At 37.1% G+C, this 15,884-nt stretch overlaps 1 protein-coding gene across 3 annotated transcripts; it reads left to right on the top strand.

Annotated features, from left to right (window-relative positions):
- Positions 1-1,322: 1,322 nt before the first annotated feature.
- Positions 1,323-15,669, top strand: LOC127949283 (N-acetyllactosaminide beta-1,3-N-acetylglucosaminyltransferase 2). Of its 3 annotated transcripts, XM_052546353.1 has the most exons (3): positions 1,323-1,512; positions 2,135-2,272; positions 13,545-15,669. In XM_052546353.1, exons 2-3 carry the CDS (start codon positions 2,137-2,139, stop codon positions 14,801-14,803), a joined length of 1,395 nt encoding a protein of 464 aa, XP_052402313.1. In that variant the 5' UTR covers positions 1,323-1,512; positions 2,135-2,136; the 3' UTR covers positions 14,804-15,669. The 3 variants fall into 3 exon arrangements, with proteins under 3 accessions (XP_052402313.1, XP_052402315.1, XP_052402314.1); XM_052546355.1 differs by lacking the exons at positions 1,323-1,512; positions 2,135-2,272 and adding an exon at positions 9,772-10,044; XM_052546354.1 differs by lacking the exons at positions 1,323-1,512; positions 2,135-2,272 and adding an exon at positions 9,772-10,072.
- The last annotated feature ends 215 nt before the right edge of the window (positions 15,670-15,884 follow it).

The following is a 15,884-nucleotide window of genomic DNA, read 5'->3' as shown; positions in this document are numbered from 1 at the left end:
CTTAATGAGTAAGAATTACAACAGCAAGACTAAAGCATTGTGTACCTAAAATAACCGAAAGTGGATGACACCAGAAGCCCAAATTGAAGTTATAGATCTAAAGAGTTTTATGCTGGACTTTGTGCTGCAGTTGAACAGACTGTACAGGTTAAACAGATATGTTACAACAATACATTCACACTGTGCACTGCTGTGTTACAAGACCTGGCTGTTTACTCAAGTAATGCTGAGATAACATCACAAAATCATTTCCAGTTAGATCATATAAATTGAACTATTGATTAGGTGATCAGTGATTAAGCTGTTAAAATCAAATCACTCAGAAATCATTGTAAGGTTTAAGATATTTTTCCACATCTTTTCATAATGTGGATGTTTTGTGAATCTTTGGTTTTAAATCATTGATATATTATACACATTATCACATATATATAGTGCATTTAATGGAACAAAAAAAAAAATATTTCTGGGATTGTTTCGGCTTGTTTAGGAAGCTGTTTATTAATGGTGTCATTTAATTACAATCAAGAACAGCCGTTCATAATAACAACCGTGTTGTGCGAATGTTAACAAAATAACCATGGCACATACTCTGGTGAATTACATTTTCAACATTATGAAATGGTGGAAAAATAAATAGCTTGAACTGACACAAATTCAACCGGTACATTTTCATTACTGGCATTTCTTGGCATGTGACAAACACAGAGCGATTCATTATTATAAATCAGACATTATAGGCTTAAGAAATCAAATCTGAAGGTTCAAAGTGCAACTGTTTTTGTGTGTTATAGATTGAAGATGTTCCCTGGAAGTACTTTGAGTGTTTTTAGAGGAATGTCCCTGGGATCATTGATTGTGGAACCTGTGTGAATGTAAATGCCTCAAGTCTCTTAACAAAGTGTGTTTGTCCATTAAAGCGCTTTAATGCTGTATTATTATTATTATTAATGTACGCAATGACATTTTCTAAACTTGGTTCCTCGTTTAGGCTAAAATAGCCTATTCAAATTAATTTTACTTTCTTTCTGCACATATTCTTGTCTTCGGAAGAATATGTCACCGTTTTTAAAAAGTATTTATAGGTCAGGAAACAACCTAGTTTAAAGATCATTTAGGAATTATAAATGACAACCGAGAATTCCTTCTGTTAAAAACTAGAGCTGTCAATGGGAGATTTTATTATTAGCTATTATTTCCGAATACTACTACTTTTAAAAACGATTAAAAGTAATTTATATTATATTCATAATAAGTTTATATTAAATTGGGAAAATACCGGAAGTGCTGCGCGTGAGGCAGATCACATGACCCCTGTCAATACCCAGCATGGCTGACGCGGACAGCCAGAGATGTGTGAGCGCTTTACTGAACGGAATCAGACAGAGGCTCTATCACGGTAATACCGAGATCACGGAGGAGCTTTTGAAGAATGAGCTGTACGCGGAGATGACGGAGATGACGCAGAACGAGTTCCGCGCGCTGCATGACAAGATGAGGTCGCTTCTGAAGGTGCTTTGGCTATTATGGCAACTTCTGCTGTTAAACACATACTGTTTATCAAACCACCTGCAGACATGGACTGCACTGTGCTCTGTCTGCCACTAGAGAGCAGCATAACACTAAATCATAGCATGACTGTTCATTCAGGGGATAACAATGAAGTCATAGAATGTCCGTCATTATAAAATGTATAATTCTAAACTTAGATTTTATTTTTATTACATTAAGAGTTAAGCCATAAATTATTCCTTTTGCTTTTATGTATGTGGAATTTACTAGTAAAATAATCAGATTCACCATGAAATGAAGAGATGTTTTTTTATTATTAATGTTATTCAAAAAAATAATCTTTTATCAAAGTACAACAGTACAGTGTTATTTTAGCATCAAAATGCTGTTTTTTATTGTTATATTTTATAGAATTTTTTAATGTATTTTCTTTGTTTTTATTGTTATTTTAGATTTTGTCATTTCAGAATATTTCATTAATATTTAAAATATTTTTTAATTTTACGTTTTGTTTTCATTGCGATTTTCATTTTAATATGAATTTTTGCAATTTTGTTGTGTTTTTGTCCTTTTTGTTTAAAAATAATGTATAAAAATATGATATAATTTTTAATAATTTTAGACATGGATCAGGCGCAGCTGGAAGCGTTCCTCACGGAGCAGACGTGGAAGCAGGGCGGCAGCGGTGTGACCCTGGAGCAGGCGCTTCTGGAAGGCCCAGGTGTCCCTGGTGGAGCTAGAGCTCGGCCGCGCAGGACAGGTGAGAACTGAAACAGCACAAATGAGGGTTCAGTTCTTAGAAACGTAAGGGTGGATCTTCATATGTGGATGTGTGTGCGCCTGAGAGTTTTGACGATGATTTCTTTGCACACTCCCATGGGAAATGTAGGTACTCTGGATACAAGGATACAAAGAGTATAATTGCACACACCTATGAATATGTGCAGACACGTCCCAAAAAATGAAGTAACACCCCTGTGTCTGATTGTATTTCACATTGGCAGGAGATGTGACAAGTTGGGTGCTCATTGAAGGATGTATGAGAAATGTATGTGTTTTTGTTGTTGTTGCCAGTGCAGTTTAAAACCTCTGTAAGCGGAGGAGGTGAAATATTGAGAGTAATTATTAACAAGAAAACTGAGACCAATGACCATCAAAACATTTTCATTCTCTAAAATAAAAGAAATATTAACTGAAAGAAAATATTGAAAAAAAAAAGTTTATCTTGATGTACTAAATAGAAATTAATACAATTAGAGTATGTAGACACAAAATACTAACTAAAACTACAACTGTATTTTTAAAAATAAAAAGTAATTTAAAATACTAATAAACCTGTAATAGTATCTCGATGCTAAAATAACACTAGACATGTTTTTATTAGATTGTTTTGAATGATATTTTAGCAACTAGTCAATATCAGGAGCATCACACATCATCCATGCAAACTCTTATCCAGAGAGTTTTCTCAGCAGGTGTGGATTTGCTTAATTCTTTAATCTCGTTGATGATTGAGAGAGGTTTTGAATAATCTTCTGCACACCTGCATGAGAAGTGTTGCAAGGATACTAGACATTCAGTGTAGTGCAGACCGGGCTCTTGTGTGGAAAAAATGCAAATTGCAGGTGAAATGAGAAATGTTTCTGCCAAAAAGATCAAAGGCAAATTTCATTTAGCTTAATTGTTATTAATATTATAGCATGGTTTAGTTAAATTCTTCTTTGAAGACTGACAGATATTCAGAGATTTTGAATAATCTTCTGTAGCTGTGAATTAGCTTTGCTTTCAGTTTAGTTTACAAAAACTGTATTAGAAATCAATGGAAGGCTTAAATTAATAATTATGGAAAGCTGTAACTGCAGTGTAAGTGGAAAAACACACTCTGAAAATGTTATTTAGTCATTTATATTTACGTTGGCTTGAAAAAGTCAATTTACTGATCTGCTATTTAAGCTGCTTCTGAGCCGAAATGTAGTCAGTATTTCCCTCTCGAGCTTTAAAGCTACAAACACCAAACTCGGGTCACACCTTCAAACTGTTATAAAGTTAGTTGCTAAATCTTTTCTAAATGATTCGGTTTATGGTTTTCGAAAACCAGACTACCAAATCCACTAAAAATCCCATAGACTTTCATTGAGGGCGTGAAAACTTTTGTACAGTAAGGCTTATAGAGTATTCAAGCTTTTTATCACTAGCAAAGCTTAATGACTATCATAGACAACATGCTAAATCACACTAGCAGCATACTAAAACATGTTAGCAATGTGTTAATCCTGCATGCTAATAATGCTAAAACATGCTAGCAACATGCTAATCATGCTAAAACATGTTAGCAATGTGTTAATCCTGCATGCTAATAATGCTAAAACATGCTAGAAACATGCTAATCATGCCAAAACATAATAATCGTGTCTAAAAACATGCTAACAACATCTATCTATCTAAACTTTTTAACCATTAAAACCATTAAAAATGGTTTTCTGCAGTATGTTTGACATGTTTCATTAGGATTTATTGTTTTTTTTTAACAAGCCACCAATAGAAGGTGACCAATTAGCAGAAGAGCAGTACAGTTTCAATTAAAACCAATACAAGTCCCATTATAACCAGTAAAAGCATTACAAATGTTCTAATAGTGTATTTTGTTTGTATTTTTTTTTTTTTTATCTGGATCAGTCTGTTTCTGAAATATATTTGTATCAGTATGTGCATGGGCTCTAATCCATGTCTTTTTCTCTTGTGATATCAATAGAGGTCTGGTTTACAGGAAACAGAGACCCATTAGTGACATTAGCCGTCATTATTCTGCCATTAAGTCTTTCTGCTTATCATCAGCTCGTTCCTCTGACGTTCATTTAGGAGTTTTTATGTTTGCAGATGCTTATCCGTAATATCTGTTGAATGTTATTGTCTAAGCTCTAAGAGTCAAGACGAGAAAGACAGCCTTCTTTTTTAGGTGACTGTGTATTTTTTGTAGATGCACAGTTAGCTCTGTAAGAGGAGACCTCTCTGCACTGTATGCTACTTTCAGTCCATTTGTTTGTCCGTGTGAGTGCTCTTATTGTTTTGTGTCATTCGTGCCATGTGCAGAGAGATGCATTATACTCTGTATGATTCACGCTCGGAGAATAGAGGACTGTAGAGCGTTCAGCAGAAGAGCAGAAAGGTCCCTCATCAGAAACGAGGAGATTGATTCTTCATTCAGGGTCACGGGATCAATTACTGCTGGATAAAACCACAGATCATTTCAGATAGTGTTTGTGTTGGACGGGAAGAGAAGAGACTATTTTTACACATCCACAGTCATGCATTAGATGCACCAATATGGTTACTTACAGTTTAATTACTAATAGGAGTGAAAAAGCATGACATTTTCAGGAAGGATCTGTTTTCTGAAGAGTTCAGATCATGCTGCTGTTTTCAGTTCTGCTCTCTTGTGCTTGCAGCTGCTGTCAGTTGATTCAATTTCACTGATGAATATGCAGCTTAATTGGGCTCTTTTATTGAATTTCGTTGTGGCAATTGTGATAAGCCTTTCCAATGTTGTTATATTTACTGAAGTCACTGTCTCTATGGCTACAGGTGATGCGATATGGCTATTGTGAGCACACAAAAGGAACCTGACATCAGTTCATTCATTCATGCATCATCTGAACAGGACAGTCTGAGAGATACGCCTGTTATTAAACGCACTTGTCATAATCTGTGTGCATGTAGCACAGTTCACTACTTATTATGTATATCCGATTCCTACTAGTTACTGATCTCTAATTTATAACTTTTTCTCTATTTTGCACATAGTGTTAATGTTGTAGTTTAGTTTAGGTTTAAGGCTGTATTTGTGCTTGAAGGAAACACAGTGTAGGAGCCACTTCGGGTGTCCGTTGATGACGTCATCATAACCTGCTTTAGTTGCTGATGTCATCAGAGTCGTATTCTTCTGGCTTTCTGGATCATTTTACAAAAGAATGCTTTGACACTGCTCTGTAATTATGGTATAGTGTTGTAGTCAGCTGGTCGTTATCACGAAAATAAATCAAGAGTGTTTTTCCGCATTCAGGCGAGAATTGAATGCTGAACGTGCATTATTCCACTTGGACATAATGGACATAAAATATTGATTCTCGATATTGTGAGATGAAAGAGTGCAGACAGAGAGATAAGAAACCAAGTAGGAAGACTGCTCAGACAATGATTAATTATTCAGTTAGCATCATCACCATGGAAAAATGTGTTCACAGAATCGGAATCAAGAATTCCAGGAAACCCTGAATAAAGGAAATGCTAAGCTAGTTCTTTTTTTGTCATTCAAATGTTTAAAAAAGAAAAAAAAAAACATTCTCTGAATTGGTTCTAAATAACAAGTTCGGAATTCTGAGGATTTTGGATGTCAGTTTTCTTTGAGTGACAGCTGCTTTGTTTCCCGTATGGTGAATCGTACACCGCAGTGTTGATGCAGGTTGACTCTGTAACAGGTGTGTGTCAGCAGCGGTACTGAATTACACATTGACACTGAGCACTGATGTGTTGTTTAAAGTGCATTTGGGTCAGTTCAGGTTCACTGCTCATACTGGCCTCTGTTTCTTTCTCTCTGTCCTTTAGAGCTCTGAGTTTGTGTGTTTGGAGTTTGATGAGCAGAAGGTGAGCATCGACAGCGCTGTGCACCGCAGCTAGAGCTCATCTGCTTTTTCATAGTCGTGTGTGTGTGTGTGTGAGAGAGAGAGAATGTGTTTGTTTTATATGCTGTATTGTCATAATTTTATATTCCTCATAAATAATCATTGTCAAACTTCAAACTTGGATATCTGTGAGTTTATAGTTTTATTTTTTAATTCATGATTATCTCCTCAATCAGGATTTCAGGTTCGGTATTATGTGTTAGGTTGATAATACACTGAACAACGTTTTGAGCAGTTTTGCTGGGCAACTTTGGGAAATGTTGCCATCAGTGTGCACTGATCTAAATTATCCAAATAGAAATTTGTTACCCATCCTCAATGGGAGCAGGTGTTTGTTACTTTAGCAAAGGAAATCCAGTCTCCTCTTGGCTTATTTCGAAATCCTCCGACATTTTTCTTTACAAATCCTCGTTTTGTGCTTCTGATTTGATTACATCACTGAATTCAATGATGAACTGCCTTTAACTATCATTTTGCATTATTGACACACTGTTTTCCAAATGAATGTTGTTCAGTGCTTTGACGCAATGTATTTTGTTTAAAGCACTATATAAATAAAGGTGATTGATTGATTTGTGACCAGCATTTTGTTCTGTTCTCTCTCGGCGCTTGTCACTAACCACGCAGCGCTGACGAACTACAACATCTGCCTGCATGTCTTCTGGTTCCCCACAGTTAGCAGAAGTGAGAAAAAAGTGTTTATTGTGTTTGAAATCTGGATATTTATCTTAAACATACGCATGGATTCGCTACAGGGGGCCTTCATTCACCCCCTGGAGCCAGGTGAGTAATGCTTTATTACAGATGTGCGCACTTTATTTCACGTCTTCTGAACTGTTGACAACAAACACCCGCTTACCCCATTGAAAGGCTTGGAAGAGCAAGGACAGTTTTTTAATTTAGCTCTGATTGGATTATTCTGAAAGAGGAAAGTCACATACACCTAGGGTGCTTCCAGGGTGAGTAGAAGATGGACGAGTTTCATTCTTGGGTGAACTAACCCTTTAACGCAGACTGTCAGGGTGGGCCTTTATGCAAAAATGGAAAGGCTTGTGTGAATTTGTGTGAATTTGTACAGATAAGGATATGACTGTTAACTAAGAGTTTTTTTTTTTTTGCACCGAAGACACGCATCTGTAAAAGCGTCTGACAGGCAATCCATTATGCTAATGCATCAATATGAAGCTTAAAATAAAGATTTCTCATGTTTTGGGCAGCTTGGGTCACATACTTTTTTCCCTGCAGGAGCTCATTCTGTTTCCTCCAATATCTGTAGATGAGTTTGTCCATAGAAATCCTGTAATTTGATGTGACCGGCTGCAGTTGTACATGCACTTTGGGCAGAACCAACTAATCGATAATGATGTTGATTGATGTCGATTTTATCGATTAGTTGTTGCAGCCTAAGGCTAAACTATTCCTTTAAGTGAACACTTTGTGCTTTTATGCTTTAACTATGTAAATACAGTATTTTACACATTTTGGCAGACCATCTGATTCCCCAATGTGAATCCAGCTATAATGATCTTGCTATGCTAATGCTGTACCAGTTTCAGTCCTTCTTTCAAGATTTATTTGCTGTGCTTTAAATCACTTCACAGGGTTAATGGCGCTTTTATGTAGTCACTAAGTAACTAAATGAAGTAGTAACTTGATAAATGGTGAGCAGTGGCAGCGCAGGTGACTCAGTGACCTGACATGGACCTGTAAATCTTCTTAATTCATCTGAGTTAATGTTTATTATGTGTAACAAATGATTTCTTGTTCTAGGAACGGCAGAGATACTAATATCGTAATCCTTTATCACTGCTGTGTTTTTGAGCAAAGGTCGTCATTCTGAAAGTCAAAGTTATATTGAGAAGAGTTGTTCCCATACTGCATGCTAAAAAGCCTAGATGACGTATTTTTCATGATTAGGGGCAAAATTGGTGTCTTGCTATGACACAAATGTCATTTCTTTGTAGTATTTAAAAAAAATAATGTGATTTTTTTTTGGTTTGTTCAGATTTTATTTACTGTCATTTAAAAAACAGCATGCATAAATATTATATGTCATTTCTATGTTAATTGATCATTTTAAAACTTGTAATAATACAGTAAATTAGAACAAAAATTATAAATTATATGATTAAACAATAAAATGACTTTTAGCTTTCATGTGATTTCCTATTGAGGTGACAAGACAACATCCACTGAATTTTTAAGTTTATTTTGAACAGTTTTGGATGCTATTTTGTACCCCTTTTTTATTTTATTTTTCTTTCCTGTATCATGTTTAGTCTATGTTTGGAGACTCAGTATTTGTTAACGGATTGAGATGCCACCCATCCTGTTTAAATATTCAAAACGAGTTTACACCATCCATCTACCCTTCAGGGGAACAGGTTGAGACGTGTCTCTTGTCTCAAAGGTGTGAAAACATGGACATGAACCAGATGAGGATTGATCAGGGTGCAGCTCAAACAGATGGTTCCCGTTCTGTCATTTACAGCAAATGTTTGGTTTAACCAGCTTTAATTTAAAGCTGGTGGATGCCTTGTTAATTATTCAGATGAGAAGACAATGGGTGCGGCCTTTGAAAAGTATCATATGAGGTTCCTAGTGATGATCGCACGTGAAGACTTCTAGACAGTCTGCATAAAGCTACACAGGGACATGCATTTATGTCAATATGTTGCAAACTAATGGTCACCAATAAATAATGAGTAATTTGTTCATTTTAGTAGGCTGATACTTACAGAACTTACTGGTAATGCTTGGGTTATTGTGCTGAATATAGAATGGAACAGAATAAAATATTGTTAGAAAAATATTTGATAGGAAAAAAATTTAATTGATTTTTCTTACATAAAATTGTTCTCATTAATAAAAAAAGAACAAAGAGTTTAAAAAATAAATATTTGTGCAAATGAGTGTCATGCAGTTTGCTGTCAGAATACTAAAATTAAAAACAGCAGAGAATGATCTTCTTATGCCTTATTTGAATGGATATACCAATAAATAAAAATTTTACACAAGTGCAATAATGTTTGTGGTGGCTACATCTGTATTCCATAGGCAACAAACACATTTAAACACTTACACACACACACACACACACACACACACACACACACACACATATATATATATATATATATATATATATATAAAGAAAACCCATTTTAAAATGCAGTCATTTAAAAAAAAAATTGAAAAAAAAAAACTTGATGAAGAAAATATATTTTTAAAAGACTTCTAGGGCTTATTGTGTGGGCTTTAGTGTTTTTTTTAAGCATATAGACCTAATGCATCATTTGCTTGCAAAGTGAAGAAAATAGTTTTGTTACCCTGAGGCAAGTTTTAAGCCTTAATCTGAATTCAAATACATTTTAAGGACATTTTAAGGACAAAATGATATTTACAAGGAGGTGGTGATATTTGCTGAAGAACACCAACCCTCACTCCACCCCTAACCTGCTGCTCTCAGAGGTGCACAGTTTGATTTGTGAGCACTGCATATAGTCACGACTCACGAGCATATCAAACATCCTCACAAGTGTGTTTGACCAGTGTGCTGGTGAATAGATTTGACTAATTTACCCCGGCGCGCGTGGTCAAGCATGTACGCAGGCGTGCGTGCGCGCGTCCGTCGTGTGGGAGGCGCTCGCGCAGTCTGCGGAGGAGACTCTGACCTGAGTCAAACACACGCGGCACATTCAGTTGCAGTACTGCCTTTAAACGGCACTTCAGAAATCCAGTAAAGAAATAAACAACAACAACAGTTCCGTTCGGTGGACTGAGAGCAAAATATAGAGGAAAATGTTATGTCTGTGAAGAAGAAACTGTTGAAGAAGAAACCGCTGTTATACTGGTGAGAAGACGCACACCTTCACGCACAGGTACATTCAGACAAGATTACACTACGAGTTAAGACTTACCAATGCCAAAATAAGGTGGAACATGTTGAAATGATGACAAAAAGCAAATCAAATGTATTTTACTACATGACACGAAGCTCTGTTGCTCACCTGCATCACCCTTATCTTTTTATTAAGGCAATTGAAAGATTTGTCTTATCTTTCTGTCAGATTTTTAAAGGGATAGGTAACAAAAATCGGAAAATGTTGTGATGTCTGATGCTTCACGATGCAATAGATTTTTTTTTTTCTAAATGGTTCCATAAAGAACATTTAAAAGGAACCTTTATAATCTGAAGGTTCTTCATATCATAAACAGGTAAGAAAGAGATGGTTCTTGAATGGTTCTTTGTGAAGCACCTTTATTTTTAAGAGTGTAGGCTAAAAGTACAGTATGTGTGCCATGATCCATCAGTCATGCAATAGTTACGTGGGAGAAGAAAACAAGTGAATTGTTCTCTAATAAGATCTGGTGCACATCATGAAATCGAGTTAGGACAGATTTGAGATTTCTTTTGATGTCCAACAACCGGTGTCATATTTGATCTGAGAGGATTTGCTCTAAATAGGCTATTGGATTTCAGACTGTTACTCGCACAAAGCATACACTTACAAAAACAGGCTACCTGAGTTTAAGGAAATAAATCATGACGTCTGTAAAAATATTCCTAGTAATGATAAGAGTATCAACACATTTGTAAGCAAGTCAGAGATCTAATGTACAGTACACAACTTATTTGCCGTTTACAGTACAGCGTCTGTACAGAAGTATTAGCCTGTGTCTTCAGGATGTTGACTACACCTTTAAAATCACAGTTTTCATCAAGGGACTTGATGAAACACAGTTTAAATACATCTAAATGAAAACCACATTTTCCCTTTTTATCATACATCAGTGTTTTTGTTTTCTTACCGTGTTTGTTACTTTACTAAAAAGTGAGTGTGTGGTCTAAATGATTCAGCTGAAAGCAATTTCACTGTTTTCCAATCCGCATTAAATCCATACGGAATTCAGTGTGTTCCATTTTTTACTTAGCGGTGAACAAATTGCATTCACCTGAGGATGTAATAGCAACAGTAAGCCACTCAAGCAGTTTTTGTTAAGAGCATTACCAGGCGGTACGTGGCCATTACTGGCATTATTATGAATTGTGTTATAATCAGTGTTGGGGTAATGCATTACAAATATTGTGAGTTATGTAATCAGATTACTTTTTTCAGTAAAGTGGCACATTACTTATTAATTTATAAATAAATGAGCAGTGACTTTGTTTCCCATTTAATGAATGCCAGTCTTGTCCCCATGTTGAGAGACATCATTAGTATTTACTAATCTCACCTGCCGGAAAACTGATTCAGTATTTCTTAAAATGAATAAAAACAATGAAATGCAGTATTTAAATATATTAAATAGCACAAATATAATTTATGCATTTAATCCCTTTTTATTAACCAATGTCTTTACTGCTGACATCTGATGATCCAGTTCAACCATGGTAATAAGCAAAATTACTTTAGATAAACTTAACATTTGTTTCATTTTCTTTATTGCTGCAGTTTATTCTTCATGCACCTCAGAACAGCAGCAGAGCTCAAAGGTTTGTTTGAGCTGCACCCTCTACTGTACAGATGGGAATTGGCATTTCCTTCAGCTTGAGGCTTGTTCGTTTCACTTTTGGGCTTATAAAACAGAACTTTTCATGCAAAAAAATTAACAAGCAAGCCGTGCCCAGATGATAATTTTTTTTTTTTTGTAAAAGTAAAACAATCAGTTACTTTTTTAGGGAGTAACTCATTATTGTAACTTACTACTTATAAAAGTCCCTAACACTCATTATTATCGATATCACAAATAGCCTACATGTCTCAGAATAAAGAAGGCTTTAAAGTTTAATTGTGATTAAATCAGACACTTTCTGACAGTATAATCAGTGATAGCATCCTAAATGCATTGTCTGGTTTGGACCGTGCTAATACGCTGTCACTTAGTCGCTAAAAGTGTTAAAGTAGGGCAATGATAGCATGTGTTCAGATCTACAGTGCAGTAATAAAATAGATTTGTGGTATGCTATTGAAGGTTTCCTGCGATCTGAAACAGTTTAGTCAACAATACCCACCTTCAACCATCTGGTGCATATTGAAAGCACATTATGAAAAGCTGATGCCAGATTTTTGAAACTGAATATCATTGGACTGATTACAGAATCTGAGGTATATAATCTATTTCATCAACCCAAACTGAGATTACACATTTTTAAATGTGCTCTTCCTGTCTTCCCGAGTCAAAATAAACTGCAATGTCAAAGGTTTGACTGTAGGAGACTAGGAAGAGTCTGACGTTGCACATCTGTAATTGGTGTCATGAGGAACACATGATGTTTCTGAATGAATGAGAGAAGGAAGCACAATGTAGGATGGCGTGGAGTCTGAAACAGAGAGAAATCTTGGGTTCAGTATATCGAACATTGGCTGATATGCTGCAGGTTCATCCGTTACTGTTCAGGTACAGTTACAGGAGGAGAAACCCTGGACGTGTCCCACCGGACTCACTCATGGATCTCACCCTAGACTTGCCCTGCAGATGTCCTCGCTGTGAGTAACGGACCAGCCGTTACTTTACTGTTTCATTACTGTTTATGTTCTTTCTCAAAGAAATAGTTCATCCAGAAATGTAAATTATTTTTACTCACCCTAGAAGTTTTAATTTTATTTTTCTGAACCTTATTAAATCATATTACAGCTTTGTGTGTAGAACAAAATACCTAAATTACAGGTTATTCTACGCACAGAGCTATGATTTCACTTCAAATGCACCAGTTGTGCTTTTATGGCTTTTATTGTATTAATTTTGGAGCATTAATATGTTAAAAACAACTGTAAATTTAATTAAAAATCTAATAATAAAAATATAATTTTGTGTTGCATGGGGAAAAAAATGCAGCATTTGAAATGATTAATGATAGATGTTTAATTTTTGGATGAGTCATTTGAGCTCTTTTTTAATCATTTACTAAAACTGACATGCAAAGGTTGTTCATTGCACTTCATGGTTGGGGAATCATGTATCCGTTGTGGTTAGTTTCTGCCTGCTGCTTTTTTTGAGGTGAGGTATGTGCTACAAAAACACTACAAGCCTCTAGCACTCTCATCTGCTCAAAACCAGCAGTTTTGACCCTTTTAAATGTGACCCACAACATTATTTTGGTGTATGGTTGAGGTTGAAACACAATCTGTATGCTGCTGGATCAAACACTCACAGCTCAAGTCCATACTAACTGGCTTTGACTAATGTAACTATCATAGTTACTAACATAAGTTAACTTCCTCCACTTTCCAGGTCACTGTGGTTTGCCCATCCCACTTTCTCCACCATGTTCTGTCGACCTTCACCTTTCCACACCTGTGTTCCCGGACTGTAACCCAACATATAATAATTCTCTTTCTGTGTCTTCAGGTGGTAAGGGCATCTTCAAGATGAACGGCAGCTGGAAGACCACCAAGCTGCTGGGATTGCTGATGTTAGCCAACATCCTCATCTACGTCGTGGTGGAAGTGTCCCGAAGCTACGGGCAGGGCCGAGACATGTACAGGCGAGGGAAACTGACGCCCAAAAAGTTCTGGAAGACGCCGGAAGTCAGTCTGGCGTTCTGGAATCGTATGCAGGACCGGCTCGATGACATCTACTACCTGCCACTCGCAAACGGCAGCGAGCCCCCTCCGGACTTTCAGGGAATCCCACGTTGGCTGAATCGCACGAGTCCCTGCCAGCCGGACAGCAGGGTGACGACAGAGATCGAAGACTTTAAGTCCCTACCACAGCGATTCCAGGACTTCTTGTTGTACATGGGATGCAGGTCGTACCCCTTGATAACGGACGCACCCAACGTGTGTTCTGAACCGCCGTACCTCTTGCTTGCAGTGAAGTCCATTGCGGCACATTTCGACCGACGGCAGGCCATACGGGAATCATGGGGACGCGCTGGGATCCTCGACGGCCGGCGCATTGTGACGGTGTTCCTACTTGGCAGCATGGCAGCAACGGATCACTTCCCGAACTTGTCGGACATGGTCAAGCACGAATCGGCGTTGTACGGTGACGTCCTGCAGTGGGATTATCGAGACTCGTTCTTCAATCTCACTTTAAAGGAAGTCCTCTTTCTGGAGTGGTTTGGAACTCATTGCGCTTCTGCAAAGTATGTGTTCAAAGGTGACGACGATGTTTTCGTCAATACGCAGCATATACTGGCTTACCTGGGCAATGTGTCCAAGACTCAGGACCTTTTTGTTGGCGATGTGATCGCCAATGCAGGACCACACCGGACCAAACACCTCAAGTATTACATCCCCGAGAGCGTGTTTCGAGGAATTTACCCACCGTACGCCGGAGGCGGAGGCTACCTGTATTCTGGGAATCTGGGGCTGCGGTTAAGAACGATCTCGCGTCTGGTCACGTTGTACCCGATAGACGACGTCTACACTGGGATGTGTCTGAAGAGACTGGGACTAGTACCAGAGAAACACATGGGCTTTAAGACCTTTGACATTGAGGAGAAGCACAGAGAGAATCCTTGTGCGTACAAAAGTCTGATTCTGGTCCATCCCAGGAGCCCACAGGACATGATAAAGATCTGGTCTTGGATTAATGACCCAAAAGCGGAATGTTACATCGCGCCTACAACGAAGGGTGCAGTGCGACGCAACAAAATCAAATAGAACCCAATGACAGGAAAACTGAAGCCCTGTTCGATTATTGATGTACAGCTTACAAAAAAGTGTTCCCATTAAGTTATAAAAACTCTATTTCTGAATGTTCTGCATTACCCGCGGTACGGAAATAATGAGTAATAATACATTAAAATAATATGGGAAGAAACACCAGTTTGCAATATCAAGCAGCACAACAAGCTGTTTTGTAAAGCTATAAACAGCTGGAAGGAAATGACACCCATAAAACAACAAGCCAGACCTATAAAATTTACAAATGGCCGAGCCCGCGCTTATGGAAGAAACAGTATGAAAAAGATTTATTCTTGCTTACGCAATCATTAAGGGAACATTCCACTGAATCAAATGTCATAGGAATGTTTATTTTTGAATGCTCTTTGAACATTCTAAAAGAAGTTGTAACATTTAAAAAACATTAGATGGAACTTCCAGTTTAAACATTACAGTAAGTAAGTTCAGTGAATGAGCTAATGTTTCCGTGCTAACGTTCTGAGATCATCAATAAAGCCCAGAGAACTTTAGACAAATGTTCTACTGTATGCATGTTACTGGAAGAACATTTGAGAGAACCTTGCTAGAACATTCTGAGAACATTCCCTGTCAGCTGGGACATACTTACACACATTCTTTCACTTTGATGCAATGAATCACGTTTATTTACTCAAAATGAGTTTTATATGGTGCACTATGATGCATCTTGACAAAAAATCAGGGTGCATTTTCATAATAGAAAGAGCGAGTCTAATATGTTTGTGTATTGTTATGTTGTTGTTTTAATTTATATGTGCACATTGGTGTGTGGAAGACTATGGCTGAGCTGTTTCTCTTGCATTAAACCTCTATATTCTCAGGAAGCTGCTGTTTGATCATTCTCCAACTACACTATCAGCATCAGGATAGTAATAGAAGTTTTATTACTTTATATTCTGTTTGTGCAAGTAAGCTGTGACCTTTGTACCTTTGTTGTATTGCAACATGTTGTAGGACACTTACACCACATGCAGTGAACTAAACCAGTCTCCAAAGTGCAAAGTCAAAATCCAAATCAATTACTGTAAACATCTTCTTT

This window comes from Carassius gibelio, chromosome B1 (genome assembly GCF_023724105.1).
Source record: "Carassius gibelio isolate Cgi1373 ecotype wild population from Czech Republic chromosome B1, carGib1.2-hapl.c, whole genome shotgun sequence".
NCBI classification, from domain to species: Eukaryota; Metazoa; Chordata; class Actinopteri; order Cypriniformes; family Cyprinidae; genus Carassius; species Carassius gibelio.
Note: the sequence above shows the minus strand (reverse complement) of the source record. Positions and strands in the feature narration are given on the sequence as shown.

Coding starts and splice junctions, on each gene's coding strand:
- LOC127949283 (XM_052546353.1), top strand. CDS start 2,137: ATGGATCAGGCGCAGCTGGAAGCGTTCCTCACGGAGCAGACGTGGAAG. Junction 2,273..13,544: donor AGCTCGGCCGCGCAGGACAG/GTGAGAACTGAA, acceptor CTGTGTCTTCAG/GTGGTAAGGGCATCTTCAAG.